Genomic DNA, 14,738 nt, shown 5'->3' with positions numbered 1-14,738 from the left:
TGTGTCTCTCTCTCTCTCTCTGTGTGTGTGTCTCTCTCTCTCTCTGTCTCTCTCTCTCTCTCTCTCTCTCTCTCTCTCTGTGTCTGTCCCCCTCTGCCTTGTCTGTGTGACAGTGTCTCTTTAATTACAGTCACAGTTCCCTGCAGATTGATGGCTGCTCTGGGGAAGCAGTGATTTGTCAGCGCTGGCTCTGAGTGGGTCTGACTAATGGGTGTCTGGGAATGAATTACAGCGTATAATTTAATCAGCGGCCTGGCTGACCACGGGAAACCTTTGACAGCCCCAGCTCGGAGTGCTTTCTGGATTTAATTGAAGTGTTCTATTAAATGATGGCTCCTCACTTGCCACTGGCAGGATCATTCTGCAGCCTCCCCTTTTATCAGTTAGGCCATGACCTTGGCAACGTTCCCGAGAATCGAGCTGGGGGTTGTGGTATGAGCTCAGCACGTCCGCTCCCTCCAACCACCACGTGCCCCAGCCCGGCCCAGAGCAGAAAGATCAAACTGAATAGCACTTCATACCTTTTCAAACGCGGAGTGAATCGAGGGGGTATTTGGAGGCCCACGTTAATGACTGCAGCCCCCAGCAGTGGGATCTGGAGGTGACCCTGCTTCCTTGTTTACCCAAGGGTTCGATGCCTGGGCATTCAGCTACACGGGGTGGCAAGGAGAGGTGCCTTTGGGGTGGCTCAGACCAGCTGGCGAATCCTGAAGGACTGGAGGCTGTGACAGCCCGACCCCCATTCCCACTGATCACCCTGGGGCTTACAGTTGACCAGAAACCCCCCCCCCCCCCTCCGAGAGCAGGTCAGAGGCTGGGGATACTGCAGCGGGGAACTGACTCCCCACTCCCCCAAGCTTGTCCTGGCTGGGTGGCTGGGTGGGAGCAGCCCCAACACCACTCGAGAGGCTCAACACCATCCAGGGACAAAACCGGCCCAGCTTGATTTGGCACCACACCCACAAGCGTGCCCTCCCTGCACCCCTGGCACTCTGCAGCAGTGTGCCATCGACCAGATGCACTGCAGAAATTCCCCACAGATCCTGTCAGACCTGTAGCCACCACCATCTCGAAGGACAAGGGCAGCAGGTACCTAGGGACATCACCCCCACCCCCGTGCAGGTTCCCCCTCAGAGCTTCCCCCCCCACCACCCCACATCCAGACCCGGAAGTATATCGCTGTTCCTTCACTGGAGCAGGAGGTGGTCTGGCCAAACACAGCCACACAGCAGTGCCCCAGGATCCCTGTTGGAAGCGGGGCCAGTACAGGGTGCTTGGGATTCCGTTTACCCGTGGCAGTCTCTGGGGCTTCAGTGTTCCTGACCATCCGGTGAGAGTTTGAGGCGCGGCTCTTGTGTAGTCAGCACCAGCCAGGCCAGCGGTTCCCGGTAACTGCACCCAGGCTGGAGACCGCTTGTAGCTGGGCATGTGGCCAGCCACCCCCAAACTAAACAGGAGGCAGTCAGCCGGCTGGCAGAGGGCTCTGACCAGCCCAGCTACCGGCGAGGTGGGTGGGGATACCCGAACATCCCACCCCCCCCCTCTCGTCTCTCCCGAGTGCGGTGTCAGTCAGTTAGGCACGGGGCCAACTCAGTCTCGACAGGCTCCTTGCTGCGGTGGGAGCGGGGGAAAGTGACAGCCTCGGTCCCAGTCTGTCTCCTACCACATTAACACGGGGGAACAATCTATGGAAAGCCCCCTCCCCCAGGAGCCACAATGTCCCACCTTTTTCCGTAGGTCACACAATCACTGAGAGCAGGGTGGGCAATCCTGGTGTTGAGGAGCAGGGCTTGTATTGTTTCGGTTCGGGGGCTATGGGGGTGAGGGGGGATAGAGCAGGGGAAACAGGCTGCTCTCTGCTTGTATTGTTTCGGTTCGGGGGCTATGGGGGTGAGGGGGGATAGAGCAGGGGAAACAGGCTGCTCTCTGCTTGTATTGTTTCGGTGTGTGGGAGGAGGGGGGGATAGAGCAGGGGAAACAGGCTGCTCTCTCCTTGTATCGCCGCGCTGTCGGAGGGTCCGCGCTGAGGGAGCGCCGCGCTGTCGGAGGGTCCGCGCTGAGGGAGCGCCGCGCTGTCGGAGGGTCCGCGCTGAGGGAGCGCCGCGCTGTCGGAGGGTCCGCGCTGAGGGAGCGCCGCGCTGTCGGAGGGTCCGCGCTGAGGGAGCGCCGCGCTGTCGGAGGGTCCGCGCTGAGGGAGCGCCGCGCTGTCGGAGGGTCCGCGCTGAGGGAGCGCCGCGCTGTCGGAGGGTCCGCGCTGAGGGAGCGCCGCGCTGTCGGAGGGTCCGCGCTGAGGGAGCGCCGCGCTGTCGGAGGGTCCGCGCTGAGGGAGCGCCGCGCTGTCGGAGGGTCCGCGCTGAGGGAGCGCCGCGCTGTCGGAGGGTCCGCGCTGAGGGAGCGCCGCGCTGTCGGAGGGTCCGCGCTGAGGGAGCGCCGCGCTGTCGGAGGGTCCGCGCTGAGGGAGCGCCGCGCTGTCGGAGGGTCCGCGCTGAGGGAGCGCCGCGCTGTCGGAGGGTCCGCGCTGAGGGAGCGCCGCGCTGTCGGAGGGTCCGCGCTGAGGGAGCGCCGCGCTGTCGGAGGGTCCGCGCTGAGGGAGCGCCGCGCTGTCGGAGGGTCCGCGCTGAGGGAGCGCCGCGCTGTCGGAGGGTCCGCGCTGAGGGAGCGCCGCGCTGTCGGAGGGTCCGCGCTGAGGGAGCGCCGCGCTGTCGGAGGGTCCGCGCTGAGGGAGCGCCGCGCTGTCGGAGGGTCCGCGCTGAGGGAGCGCCGCGCTGTCGGAGGGTCCGCGCTGAGGGAGCGCCGCGCTGTCGGAGGGTCCGCGCTGAGGGAGCGCCGCGCTGTCGGAGGGTCCGCGCTGAGGGAGCGCCGCGCTGTCGGAGGGTCCGCGCTGAGGGAGCGCCGCGCTGTCGGAGGGTCCGCGCTGAGGGAGCGCCGCGCTGTCGGAGGGTCCGCGCTGAGGGAGCGCCGCGCTGTCGGAGGGTCCGCGCTGAGGGAGCGCCGCGCTGTCGGAGGGTCCGCGCTGAGGGAGCGCCGCGCTGTCGGAGGGTCCGCGCTGAGGGAGCGCCGCGCTGTCGGAGGGTCCGCGCTGAGGGAGCGCCGCGCTGTCGGAGGGTCCGCGCTGAGGGAGCGCCGCGCTGTCGGAGGGTCCGCGCTGAGGGAGCGCCGCGCTGTCGGAGGGTCCGCGCTGAGGGAGCGCCGCGCTGTCGGAGGGTCCGCGCTGAGGGAGCGCCGCGCTGTCGGAGGGTCCGCGCTGAGGGAGCGCCGCGCTGTCGGAGGGTCCGCGCTGAGGGAGCGCCGCGCTGTCGGAGGGTCCGCGCTGAGGGAGCGCCGCGCTGTCGGAGGGTCCGCGCTGAGGGAGCGCCGCGCTGTCGGAGGGTCCGCGCTGAGGGAGCGCCGCGCTGTCGGAGGGTCCGCGCTGAGGGAGCGCCGCGCTGTCGGAGGGTCCGCGCTGAGGGAGCGCCGCGCTGTCGGAGGGTCCGCGCTGAGGGAGCGCCGCGCTGTCGGAGGGTCCGCGCTGAGGGAGCGCCGCGCTGTCGGAGGGTCCGCGCTGAGGGAGCGCCGCGCTGTCGGAGGGTCCGCGCTGAGGGAGCGCCGCGCTGTCGGAGGGTCCGCGCTGAGGGAGCGCCGCGCTGTCGGAGGGTCCGCGCTGAGGGAGCGCCGCGCTGTCGGAGGGTCCGCGCTGAGGGAGCGCCGCGCTGTCGGAGGGTCCGCGCTGAGGGAGCGCCGCGCTGTCGGAGGGTCCGCGCTGAGGGAGCGCCGCGCTGTCGGAGGGTCCGCGCTGAGGGAGCGCCGCGCTGTCGGAGGGTCCGCGCTGAGGGAGCGCCGCGCTGTCGGAGGGTCCGCGCTGAGGGAGCGCCGCGCTGTCGGAGGGTCCGCGCTGAGGGAGCGCCGCGCTGTCGGAGGGTCCGCGCTGAGGGAGCGCCGCGCTGTCGGAGGGTCCGCGCTGAGGGAGCGCCGCGCTGTCGGAGGGTCCGCGCTGAGGGAGCGCCGCGCTGTCGGAGGGTCCGCGCTGAGGGAGCGCCGCGCTGTCGGAGGGTCCGCGCTGAGGGAGCGCCGCGCTGTCGGAGGGTCCGCGCTGAGGGAGCGCCGCGCTGTCGGAGGGTCCGCGCTGAGGGAGCGCCGCGCTGTCGGAGGGTCCGCGCTGAGGGAGCGCCGCGCTGTCGGAGGGTCCGCGCTGAGGGAGCGCCGCGCTGTCGGAGGGTCCGCGCTGAGGGAGCGCCGCGCTGTCGGAGGGTCCGCGCTGAGGGAGCGCCGCGCTGTCGGAGGGTCCGCGCTGAGGGAGCGCCGCGCTGTCGGAGGGTCCGCGCTGAGGGAGCGCCGCGCTGTCGGAGGGTCCGCGCTGAGGGAGCGCCGCGCTGTCGGAGGGTCCGCGCTGAGGGAGCGCCGCGCTGTCGGAGGGTCCGCGCTGAGGGAGCGCCGCGCTGTCGGAGGGTCCGCGCTGAGGGAGCGCCGCGCTGTCGGAGGGTCCGCGCTGAGGGAGCGCCGCGCTGTCGGAGGGTCCGCGCTGAGGGAGCGCCGCGCTGTCGGAGGGTCCGCGCTGAGGGAGCGCCGCGCTGTCGGAGGGTCCGCGCTGAGGGAGCGCCGCGCTGTCGGAGGGTCCGCGCTGAGGGAGCGCCGCGCTGTCGGAGGGTCCGCGCTGAGGGAGCGCCGCGCTGTCGGAGGGTCCGCGCTGAGGGAGCGCCGCGCTGTCGGAGGGTCCGCGCTGAGGGAGCGCCGCGCTGTCGGAGGGTCCGCGCTGAGGGAGCGCCGCGCTGTCGGAGGGTCCGCGCTGAGGGAGCGCCGCGCTGTCGGAGGGTCCGCGCTGAGGGAGCGCCGCGCTGTCGGAGGGTCCGCGCTGAGGGAGCGCCGCGCTGTCGGAGGGTCCGCGCTGAGGGAGCGCCGCGCTGTCGGAGGGTCCGCGCTGAGGGAGCGCCGCGCTGTCGGAGGGTCCGCGCTGAGGGAGCGCCGCGCTGTCGGAGGGTCCGCGCTGAGGGAGCGCCGCGCTGTCGGAGGGTCCGCGCTGAGGGAGCGCCGCGCTGTCGGAGGGTCCGCGCTGAGGGAGCGCCGCGCTGTCGGAGGGTCCGCGCTGAGGGAGCGCCGCGCTGTCGGAGGGTCCGCGCTGAGGGAGCGCCGCGCTGTCGGAGGGTCCGCGCTGAGGGAGCGCCGCGCTGTCGGAGGGTCCGCGCTGAGGGAGCGCCGCGCTGTCGGAGGGTCCGCGCTGAGGGAGCGCCGCGCTGTCGGAGGGTCCGCGCTGAGGGAGCGCCGCGCTGTCGGAGGGTCCGCGCTGAGGGAGCGCCGCGCTGTCGGAGGGTCCGCGCTGAGGGAGCGCCGCGCTGTCGGAGGGTCCGCGCTGAGGGAGCGCCGCGCTGTCGGAGGGTCCGCGCTGAGGGAGCGCCGCGCTGTCGGAGGGTCCGCGCTGAGGGAGCGCCGCGCTGTCGGAGGGTCCGCGCTGAGGGAGCGCCGCGCTGTCGGAGGGTCCGCGCTGAGGGAGCGCCGCGCTGTCGGAGGGTCCGCGCTGAGGGAGCGCCGCGCTGTCGGAGGGTCCGCGCTGAGGGAGCGCCGCGCTGTCGGAGGGTCCGCGCTGAGGGAGCGCCGCGCTGTCGGAGGGTCCGCGCTGAGGGAGCGCCGCGCTGTCGGAGGGTCCGCGCTGAGGGAGCGCCGCGCTGTCGGAGGGTCCGCGCTGAGGGAGCGCCGCGCTGTCGGAGGGTCCGCGCTGAGGGAGCGCCGCGCTGTCGGAGGGTCCGCGCTGAGGGAGCGCCGCGCTGTCGGAGGGTCCGCGCTGAGGGAGCGCCGCGCTGTCGGAGGGTCCGCGCTGAGGGAGCGCCGCGCTGTCGGAGGGTCCGCGCTGAGGGAGCGCCGCGCTGTCGGAGGGTCCGCGCTGAGGGAGCGCCGCGCTGTCGGAGGGTCCGCGCTGAGGGAGCGCCGCGCTGTCGGAGGGTCCGCGCTGAGGGAGCGCCGCGCTGTCGGAGGGTCCGCGCTGAGGGAGCGCCGCGCTGTCGGAGGGTCCGCGCTGAGGGAGCGCCGCGCTGTCGGAGGGTCCGCGCTGAGGGAGCGCCGCGCTGTCGGAGGGTCCGCGCTGAGGGAGCGCCGCGCTGTCGGAGGGTCCGCGCTGAGGGAGCGCCGCGCTGTCGGAGGGTCCGCGCTGAGGGAGCGCCGCGCTGTCGGAGGGTCCGCGCTGAGGGAGCGCCGCGCTGTCGGAGGGTCCGCGCTGAGGGAGCGCCGCGCTGTCGGAGGGTCCGCGCTGAGGGAGCGCCGCGCTGTCGGAGGGTCCGCGCTGAGGGAGCGCCGCGCTGTCGGAGGGTCCGCGCTGAGGGAGCGCCGCGCTGTCGGAGGGTCCGCGCTGAGGGAGCGCCGCGCTGTCGGAGGGTCCGCGCTGAGGGAGCGCCGCGCTGTCGGAGGGTCCGCGCTGAGGGAGCGCCGCGCTGTCGGAGGGTCCGCGCTGAGGGAGCGCCGCGCTGTCGGAGGGTCCGCGCTGAGGGAGCGCCGCGCTGTCGGAGGGTCCGCGCTGAGGGAGCGCCGCGCTGTCGGAGGGTCCGCGCTGAGGGAGCGCCGCGCTGTCGGAGGGTCCGCGCTGAGGGAGCGCCGCGCTGTCGGAGGGTCCGCGCTGAGGGAGCGCCGCGCTGTCGGAGGGTCCGCGCTGAGGGAGCGCCGCGCTGTCGGAGGGTCCGCGCTGAGGGAGCGCCGCGCTGTCGGAGGGTCCGCGCTGAGGGAGCGCCGCGCTGTCGGAGGGTCCGCGCTGAGGGAGCGCCGCGCTGTCGGAGGGTCCGCGCTGAGGGAGCGCCGCGCTGTCGGAGGGTCCGCGCTGAGGGAGCGCCGCGCTGTCGGAGGGTCCGCGCTGAGGGAGCGCCGCGCTGTCGGAGGGTCCGCGCTGAGGGAGCGCCGCGCTGTCGGAGGGTCCGCGCTGAGGGAGCGCCGCGCTGTCGGAGGGTCCGCGCTGAGGGAGCGCCGCGCTGTCGGAGGGTCCGCGCTGAGGGAGCGCCGCGCTGTCGGAGGGTCCGCGCTGAGGGAGCGCCGCGCTGTCGGAGGGTCCGCGCTGAGGGAGCGCCGCGCTGTCGGAGGGTCCGCGCTGAGGGAGCGCCGCGCTGTCGGAGGGTCCGCGCTGAGGGAGCGCCGCGCTGTCGGAGGGTCCGCGCTGAGGGAGCGCCGCGCTGTCGGAGGGTCCGCGCTGAGGGAGCGCCGCGCTGTCGGAGGGTCCGCGCTGAGGGAGCGCCGCGCTGTCGGAGGGTCCGCGCTGAGGGAGCGCCGCGCTGTCGGAGGGTCCGCGCTGAGGGAGCGCCGCGCTGTCGGAGGGTCCGCGCTGAGGGAGCGCCGCGCTGTCGGAGGGTCCGCGCTGAGGGAGCGCCGCGCTGTCGGAGGGTCCGCGCTGAGGGAGCGCCGCGCTGTCGGAGGGTCCGCGCTGAGGGAGCGCCGCGCTGTCGGAGGGTCCGCGCTGAGGGAGCGCCGCGCTGTCGGAGGGTCCGCGCTGAGGGAGCGCCGCGCTGTCGGAGGGTCCGCGCTGAGGGAGCGCCGCGCTGTCGGAGGGTCCGCGCTGAGGGAGCGCCGCGCTGTCGGAGGGTCCGCGCTGAGGGAGCGCCGCGCTGTCGGAGGGTCCGCGCTGAGGGAGCGCCGCGCTGTCGGAGGGTCCGCGCTGAGGGAGCGCCGCGCTGTCGGAGGGTCCGCGCTGAGGGAGCGCCGCGCTGTCGGAGGGTCCGCGCTGAGGGAGCGCCGCGCTGTCGGAGGGTCCGCGCTGAGGGAGCGCCGCGCTGTCGGAGGGTCCGCGCTGAGGGAGCGCCGCGCTGTCGGAGGGTCCGCGCTGAGGGAGCGCCGCGCTGTCGGAGGGTCCGCGCTGAGGGAGCGCCGCGCTGTCGGAGGGTCCGCGCTGAGGGAGCGCCGCGCTGTCGGAGGGTCCGCGCTGAGGGAGCGCCGCGCTGTCGGAGGGTCCGCGCTGAGGGAGCGCCGCGCTGTCGGAGGGTCCGCGCTGAGGGAGCGCCGCGCTGTCGGAGGGTCCGCGCTGAGGGAGCGCCGCGCTGTCGGAGGGTCCGCGCTGAGGGAGCGCCGCGCTGTCGGAGGGTCCGCGCTGAGGGAGCGCCGCGCTGTCGGAGGGTCCGCGCTGAGGGAGCGCCGCGCTGTCGGAGGGTCCGCGCTGAGGGAGCGCCGCGCTGTCGGAGGGTCCGCGCTGAGGGAGCGCCGCGCTGTCGGAGGGTCCGCGCTGAGGGAGCGCCGCGCTGTCGGAGGGTCCGCGCTGAGGGAGCGCCCGCGCTGTCGGAGGGTCCGCGCTGAGGGAGCGCCGCGCTGTCGGAGGGTCCGCGCTGAGGGAGCGCCCGCGCTGTCGGAGGGTCCGCGCTGTCGGAGGGTCCGCGCTGTCGGAGGGTCCGCGCTGGCCTCCCCCGTGCTGCTTTGGGATTAGTGAGGTTGTCTGTTTCTCCCTCCCCCGTCCGTGGGCAGGCCCACTGAGGAGATGGTGAAGATGGTGATGAGTCGCCCCTGCCACCCTGATGACCATTTCCCCACCAGCATCCTGCGGCAGTGGTCCATGAAGTACGATGACACGCTGGCCGAGCAAATCAAAGCCCTGCTCATCAAGAACAACAGCCTGCCCCGAAAACGCCAGAGGTGAGGGGCAGCAACGGGGGCACTGGTCGGGGTAGCTCTGTGCCACTCAGCCCCTGGCAGAGAGGGGGGGAGGGTGGCGACTGTGGGGTGTGGGTTTGGAGACCCTGCTGTCTGGGTGCTGCGACTTCACCCATATTCAGTGAGCAAGAGGAGGCCAGTCAGCCACTGGAGCCTGCTCTCCTAACCAATCCGTTCACCGCAGATCTGACCACAGATTCCTGCATTATCTCCCCCATTCCCCCCCCACCCCCGATAATCTCTGGTTATTAATAACCAATCTGCCTGCCCCTTTAAAAATGGTGGGAGGTTCAGCACCCACTGCTTTGATTTCCGAAGGCACTCCGCCCTCAGGGGAGATAAATCTTGCCCCGTCTCTGTCCTCGATGGGCACCCCCTTGTTTTCAAACGATGTTTTCCCCGCGTTCTGCTCTGGTCTGCCCACCTCCCGTCAGCATCCTCTGTGCTTTAATCCACTTGTTCAGCCCCAGAGGGCCCAGTCCCCATCTGTGCGACCTTTCCTCACTCATCCCAGGGAGCTCTCGAGCAAAACCTCCTGGGTGGACAGTGACCGGGGCTGTACACGCTGCTGATTGCGGGGACGGGCGTTTGACCCAGTGACCCTGGAGGAACGGTGCAGCGTTTCTGAGTCAGGATGGTGTCGGCGGGGGGGGTTCCGAGGGCAGTTTGCAGGGGTGGGTGTTCCGATCTATCTGCTCTCCGGGTCTTTGGAGATGATGGCAGCAGTGGGTTTGGAAGGTGCTCTCTCAGGGCCCTTGGTGAGTTGCTGCAGTGCATCTGGTAGATGGTGTACACTGCTGTGACTGAGCGTCAGGGGGACGAGGGAGTGGGTGTTTGTGGAGTGTCCCTTTAAAGGTACAGGTTCCCCCCCCTTACCGGGGCGTCCCCTTAAAGGTACAGTCCCCCCCCCCCTTACCGGGGCGTCCCCTTAAAGGTACAGAACCGTCCTGAGCTCTATGCTGACTTTCTCAAGTCCCTGACTCCCACTGGGTTACTGTGATGTTTACGTTGTAGATCTTCCCTTGAAAGGAGCTCAGTAAGAGGTGGTTTGTTTGTGCTGAGGTTAGAGTCGGGGACGGTGGGTATGTCCTGCTGGCTGAACAAAGGTGGCTGCTCAATAACCAGGTCCCCCTCCCCCCTCCCACCAGCAGGGGCAGGCTCCCTGAGTCAGTGGACAAAGGGAGTGGACAATAACCAAGGGATCGGCAGGAAAGACTGGGTTCAGGTCACCCCCATCGGAGATGTTAGGGGAGGCTAGATGGGCAGAACGGCCTGTTCTCTGCTAGCTCACTCCTCAGTAGAAGTCACGCTACCTGCCAGGGCAGGCCTAGTGATGTGGGAACTTTCAGTCCTTGGGCTGGCGTTGCAGCCTGGAGGGTATGAGCCATTTGTCTTGAGTGGAGTGCCTCCCCCAGTCACGCTGCTGCGCGGGGAGACTGACTGCTGTGTGTTTGGAGTCGGTGCAGCTGATGGCTGTAACAGGGTGGCTGGGGGTGGGGGTGGGTGGGTTTTGAAACGATCACCGCAGTCTCTCTGCTCAGGCTCTATAGTGTTCTCCAGCTTCCTGCTCAGCTGTGGAGGGAGGCAGGACGAGCCTGCCCTCTGCTGGACACCGCCATCCCTGCGGGCAGGCACGGAGCTGCAGTACTACTCCTGAGTGAGTGCGTCACCTGGACTGACCAGACTTGACCACGTTACCCTCGGTCTCTCCCTCCATAAGCGCCACCGGAATCCCCTGCTGAGATTCTCCAGCATTCTCAGGCGATTATGCCGGTGTTCTGAGGGATAGATCGTCCCCCCACTCGAGGCCTTTTGAGTAGGCCTTGTCAGTAGGCCTTGTCTGAAAGACAGTGCCTCTGACTGTGCAGCACTGCAGCTGAACGCCGAACTTGGTAGACCATTCCACTCGACCTGTCCGCTCGCCCTGGGCATCAAATCCACATTTCCCCTGGAGCCAGCCTCCAGTTTAATAAAAGACCAGACATCCGCAGCCATCTGGGGTCAGGAACTCATACAACTCACTCCTCCTGAGTCCTCAATAAAACAGTCAAGGATAGGACCAGGCCATTCGGTCCCTCGATCCTGCTCCATCTTTCGGTAGGATCAACATTCCTCGCACTCACTTTCCCCATAACCCCCAATTGATCAAGAATCTCTCTCTGTCTCAGCCCTAAATATACACGAAGAGTTGCCCCCACAGCTCTCTGTGACAAACACTCCCAAAGACCCAAAACCCTCCAACAGAAGAAATTCCTCCATGTCTCACACTGGCAACCTGTTACCCTCAGACACCACCACACCCGGCTAATACTCGAGGATGTAGGCCCGGTTTACTCAGCCTCTCGCTGTAGGGGCCCTGTGTTGTAGGCCCAGTTTACTCAGCCTCTCTCTGTAGGGCCCCGTGTTGTAGGCCCGGTTTACTCAGCCTCTCGCTGTAGGGGCCCCGTGTTGTAGGCCCAGTTTACTCAGCCTCTCTCTGTAGGGCCCCGTGTTGTAGGCCCGGTTTACTCAGCCTCTTGCTGTAGGGGCCCTGTGTTGTAGGCCCGGTTTACTCAGCCTCTCGCTGTAGGGGCCCTGTGTTGTAGGCCCGGTTTACTCAGCCTCTCGCTGTAGGGGCCCTGTGTTGTAGGCCCGATTTACTCAGCCTCTCGCTGTCGGGGCCCTGTGTTGTAGGCCCGGTTTATTCAGCCTCTCGCTGTAGGGGCCCCGTGTTGTAGGCCCGGTTTACTCAGCCTCTCGCTGTAGGGGCCCTGTGTTGTAGGCCCGATTTACTCAGCCTCTCGCTGTAGGGCACCATGTTGTAGGCCCAGTTTACTCAGCCTCTCTCTGTAGGGCCCCGTGTTGTAGGCCCAGTTTACTCAGCCTCTTGCTGTAGGGGCCCCGTGTTGTCGGCCCAGTTTACTAAGCCTTTCCCTGTAGGCCGCCCCTTGTCACAGGGCCAACTTGGTGAACCATTGCACTTCAGTCCAGTGTCCAGTGCATCTGTACCTTTTTGTGGGCGGGGGATGGATACCACACGTAGAATACAGCTGGGGGTTGGTTCCATCCCCGTGGTTTACATGTTGTTTCTCTCTCTCTCTCTCTCTCTCATCGCAGCTTACGCAGCTCCAGCAGCAAGTTGGCCCAGCTCACCCTGGAACAGATCCTGGAGCACCTCGCCAACTTGCGGCTCTGCCTCCTGCCCACCAAACAGAACTGTGAGTGCCAGCGCTGCCCAGTGCACCCGGGCAGCTGAGTGAGCTACCACCGCCGTGTGGAAGGGCCGACCGCGGGCTTCCCTGGGTTGGGGCGGTGTGGGCGGTGTGGGGAGTGGTGTCCAATCTGCACCGCCCCTCGCCCCCCCTTGGTCAGACCGTGCGCGCTGTTACCTCCACGTGAAAGCGCAAGGTGCTGGTTGTGAACAGGCAGGGATCAATAGAGGAAGGAGTCCCCACTCAAAAGTCGGGTTTGGGGGAGGGGCGTGGGGGAACGCCTGAGACTGCGTGTCGGGGGTGGGGATGGTGAGGCGTTTCAGCCTGGGGAAGGGTTGGATATGTCAGGTGGGGGGGAAGGGCACCCCCCCCAGTCCAGCCAGAGGGGAGACGGTGTCTGTGAGTAACAGAGATACATTGGGGAGGGTAAGGGGGCCAGGGGGATGCTGGGTAACGACAAATGTGAGCCCCCACTGGGGCAAGTGCCCAAATTGATCAGGCCCCAGGGTCACCACACAACTTTAATTAAAGCCTGCACCGTCCTCTGTTTCCCTGTCTGATGGAGTCAGCTTCACTTCCAGCCCCTGACCAGGTGCTTGTAGCCAAAGGCTACTGTCTTTCAGTGGGGCCCTCTGGTAGTGTCCGTACCCCCCCCCCCCCCCCCCCCCTCCCGGACCAGGAGGCCCCAGGTTCAATTCCCACCTGCTGAAGAGGTGCACGTGTCGGTTTAGCTCAGTTGGCTGGACGGTTGGTTTGCAGGGCAGTGTAAGGCTGACGATGTGGGTTTGATTTCCCACAGCAGCTGGGACTTTACCACCACCTCACCCTCTGGTTAAATCACCACCCGTCACCCCGTGGGCTGGTTAGACTATGGTGACTTGACTTGAATAGTGTGACTGAATACGTTGATTAGTAAAATAGGTTAAACTTGCCTCTTGTGGTGCAGTGGTAGTGTCCCTACCCGTGGACCAGGCAGCCTGGGCTCGAATCCACACGTGCGCAATTCCATCTCTGAACAGGTTCATTGTAAATCAGTTGTTTCTGATCCGAAGTAAACGGTAATGAACTGTCGATGTACAGCTCAGCTGATTAGAGCTCCTAACCCCACCTACACCCACAGGCAGAGACAGACAAACCCACCCAAAACGTTGGGGTTATGGGTGGATGGAAGGAAAGACTTGCGGAGCCACAGTTCCATAGCACCAGCCCACAGGGCTCCGAGGAGATGAGAGCGCAGGAGAGAGTGTTGTGGGTGTGACTCTGTCTGTCTGTGTGACTTGGAGATGCCGGTGTTGGACTGGGGTGGACAAAGTTAAAAAATCACACAACACCAGGTTATAGTCAGATAGGTGTATTTGGAAGCACACTAGCTCCGAAAGCAAGTGTGCTTCCGATTTAAACCTGTGGGACTATAACCTGCTCTCTGTGTGTGTGTGTGTGTGTGTGTGTGTGTGTTGCGCGTGTGTCACTGTGTGCACAGGAGGTGGGGGGAATGGTGGTGGGAGATGGGGGGCAGTGATGGGACCATCACAGCCCTTTTAACCGTACTGTTTCTCTCTCTCTCTCTCTCTCTTTCTCCCTCCCTTCCCTCCCGTCCATTTGTTCCCACCTGCAGTTTTTACCCAGACGCCAATCCTGCAGGCCCTTCAGCACGTGCAGGCGAGCTGTGATGAGGCGCACAAGATGAAGTGAGTCCCTGGGGTTTGTGTGGGAGGGGTGTGCACTGTGGCCCCACCCCCTGAGATGGCGGGGGGGGGGCGCAGTTTGAGACGTTGCCGGGTAACTGGGAGCTTCGGTATCTGCCGGGGAGGAACGGCATGCAGCACAGCAGCTTCCCTGCTCCCCGGCCAGGCTACTCAGCCCCTCGGGTGTGCTAGCCCATTCCTGGGCGTGGTGGGGGTTTCTCTTTGTTGACTGGCAGAGCGAGGGGGCTGGGCCCAGCCCTTGACCTGCCTTAATGAATCCACAGCAGGTCGACCCACAGTGCCCTGAGGGAGGGAATTCCAGAGCCCTGACCCAGCGACAAGTGAAGGAACGGCGATATATTTCCGGCTCCGGGTGCTGCGTGGCTCAGAGGGGCACTGGAAGGGGCTGCTGTGATGGTAGTGGTCACACACTTGGGAGGTGCTGTCTGATGAGCAGTGTATGTTATAGATAGTACCCACTGCTGCTACTGAGCGCCAGGGGGGAGGGGGGATGTAGGTGCCAATCAAGCAGGGGCTACTTTGTCCCTGGACGGTGTTGAGCTACTTGAGTGTTGCTGTAGTTGCCCCCATCCAGGGCAAGTGGACGGGTATTCCCTCCCCCTGCTGACTGGTGCCTTGTCACTGGTTGGATAGGCTCTGGGGGACGGGTACCAAGCGGGAGGCGGGATTGTCAGCCGGAGCGTTCGGACGCAGACTGGGGCCCCTTGACGGCGCAGTAAACCTCTCCCCATTCCGGCAGGTTCAGTGACCTCTTTGCGCTGGCTGACGATTACGAAGATTCCTCCAAACCATCTCGGAGCCGGCGCAAGACAGCAGCCTCCAGCCCCAGGAACCGGAAAAACGCCTCCCAACCTGTCGGCAACGACGAGGACTCCTCGTCGAGCAGCGGGACGGTACGTCACGCGGTCACGGAAACCGAGCCTTCCGCCCAGTTCCCCCAAAGTGAACTACTCCCTTTCAACCCGTAGAAACCGTTCCTAATCTCCTGAACAAATGCCATGACGGATACCTGAATCTATCGCTTCCTCTGGCAGCTCATTCCGCATCAGATCCACCCTCTGTGCGGGAAAAGCTGTCCCTCTGGCGTCTCTTTAAATCTATCTTCTCTCACCTTAACATTACACCCTCTAGCTTTGGACTCCCCTCCCCCCCCCACCCAGGGGAAAAAGTCCTTTGCTGTTCACCTTTATTTATGCCCCTCCGTGATTTCATAACCCCCCCGTCGACCTCCCCCTCCTTAGAACTCGAGCCCTCCAGT

The 14,738-nt window shown here is 66.9% G+C and overlaps 1 protein-coding gene across 1 annotated transcript in view; it reads left to right on the top strand.

The window, feature by feature from the left end:
- Window positions 1-14,463, top strand: part of ints3 (integrator complex subunit 3) — a 61,722-nt gene extending 47,259 nt beyond the window's left edge. Inside the window, exons 20-23 of the mRNA XM_043684086.1 lie at window positions 8,364-8,565; window positions 11,680-11,780; window positions 13,390-13,462; window positions 14,220-14,463. Of these exons, the coding sequence (XP_043540021.1) occupies window positions 8,364-8,565; window positions 11,680-11,780; window positions 13,390-13,462; window positions 14,220-14,448 (605 nt within the window). The 3' untranslated portion in view covers window positions 14,449-14,463. The remainder of the gene's footprint in view (window positions 1-8,363; window positions 8,566-11,679; window positions 11,781-13,389; window positions 13,463-14,219) is intronic.
- Window positions 14,464-14,738: the final 275 nt, after the last annotated feature.

Source organism: Chiloscyllium plagiosum, chromosome 51 (assembly GCF_004010195.1).
Source record: "Chiloscyllium plagiosum isolate BGI_BamShark_2017 chromosome 51, ASM401019v2, whole genome shotgun sequence".
NCBI classification, from domain to species: domain Eukaryota; kingdom Metazoa; phylum Chordata; class Chondrichthyes; order Orectolobiformes; family Hemiscylliidae; genus Chiloscyllium; species Chiloscyllium plagiosum.
Note: the sequence above shows the minus strand (reverse complement) of the source record. Positions and strands in the feature narration are given on the sequence as shown.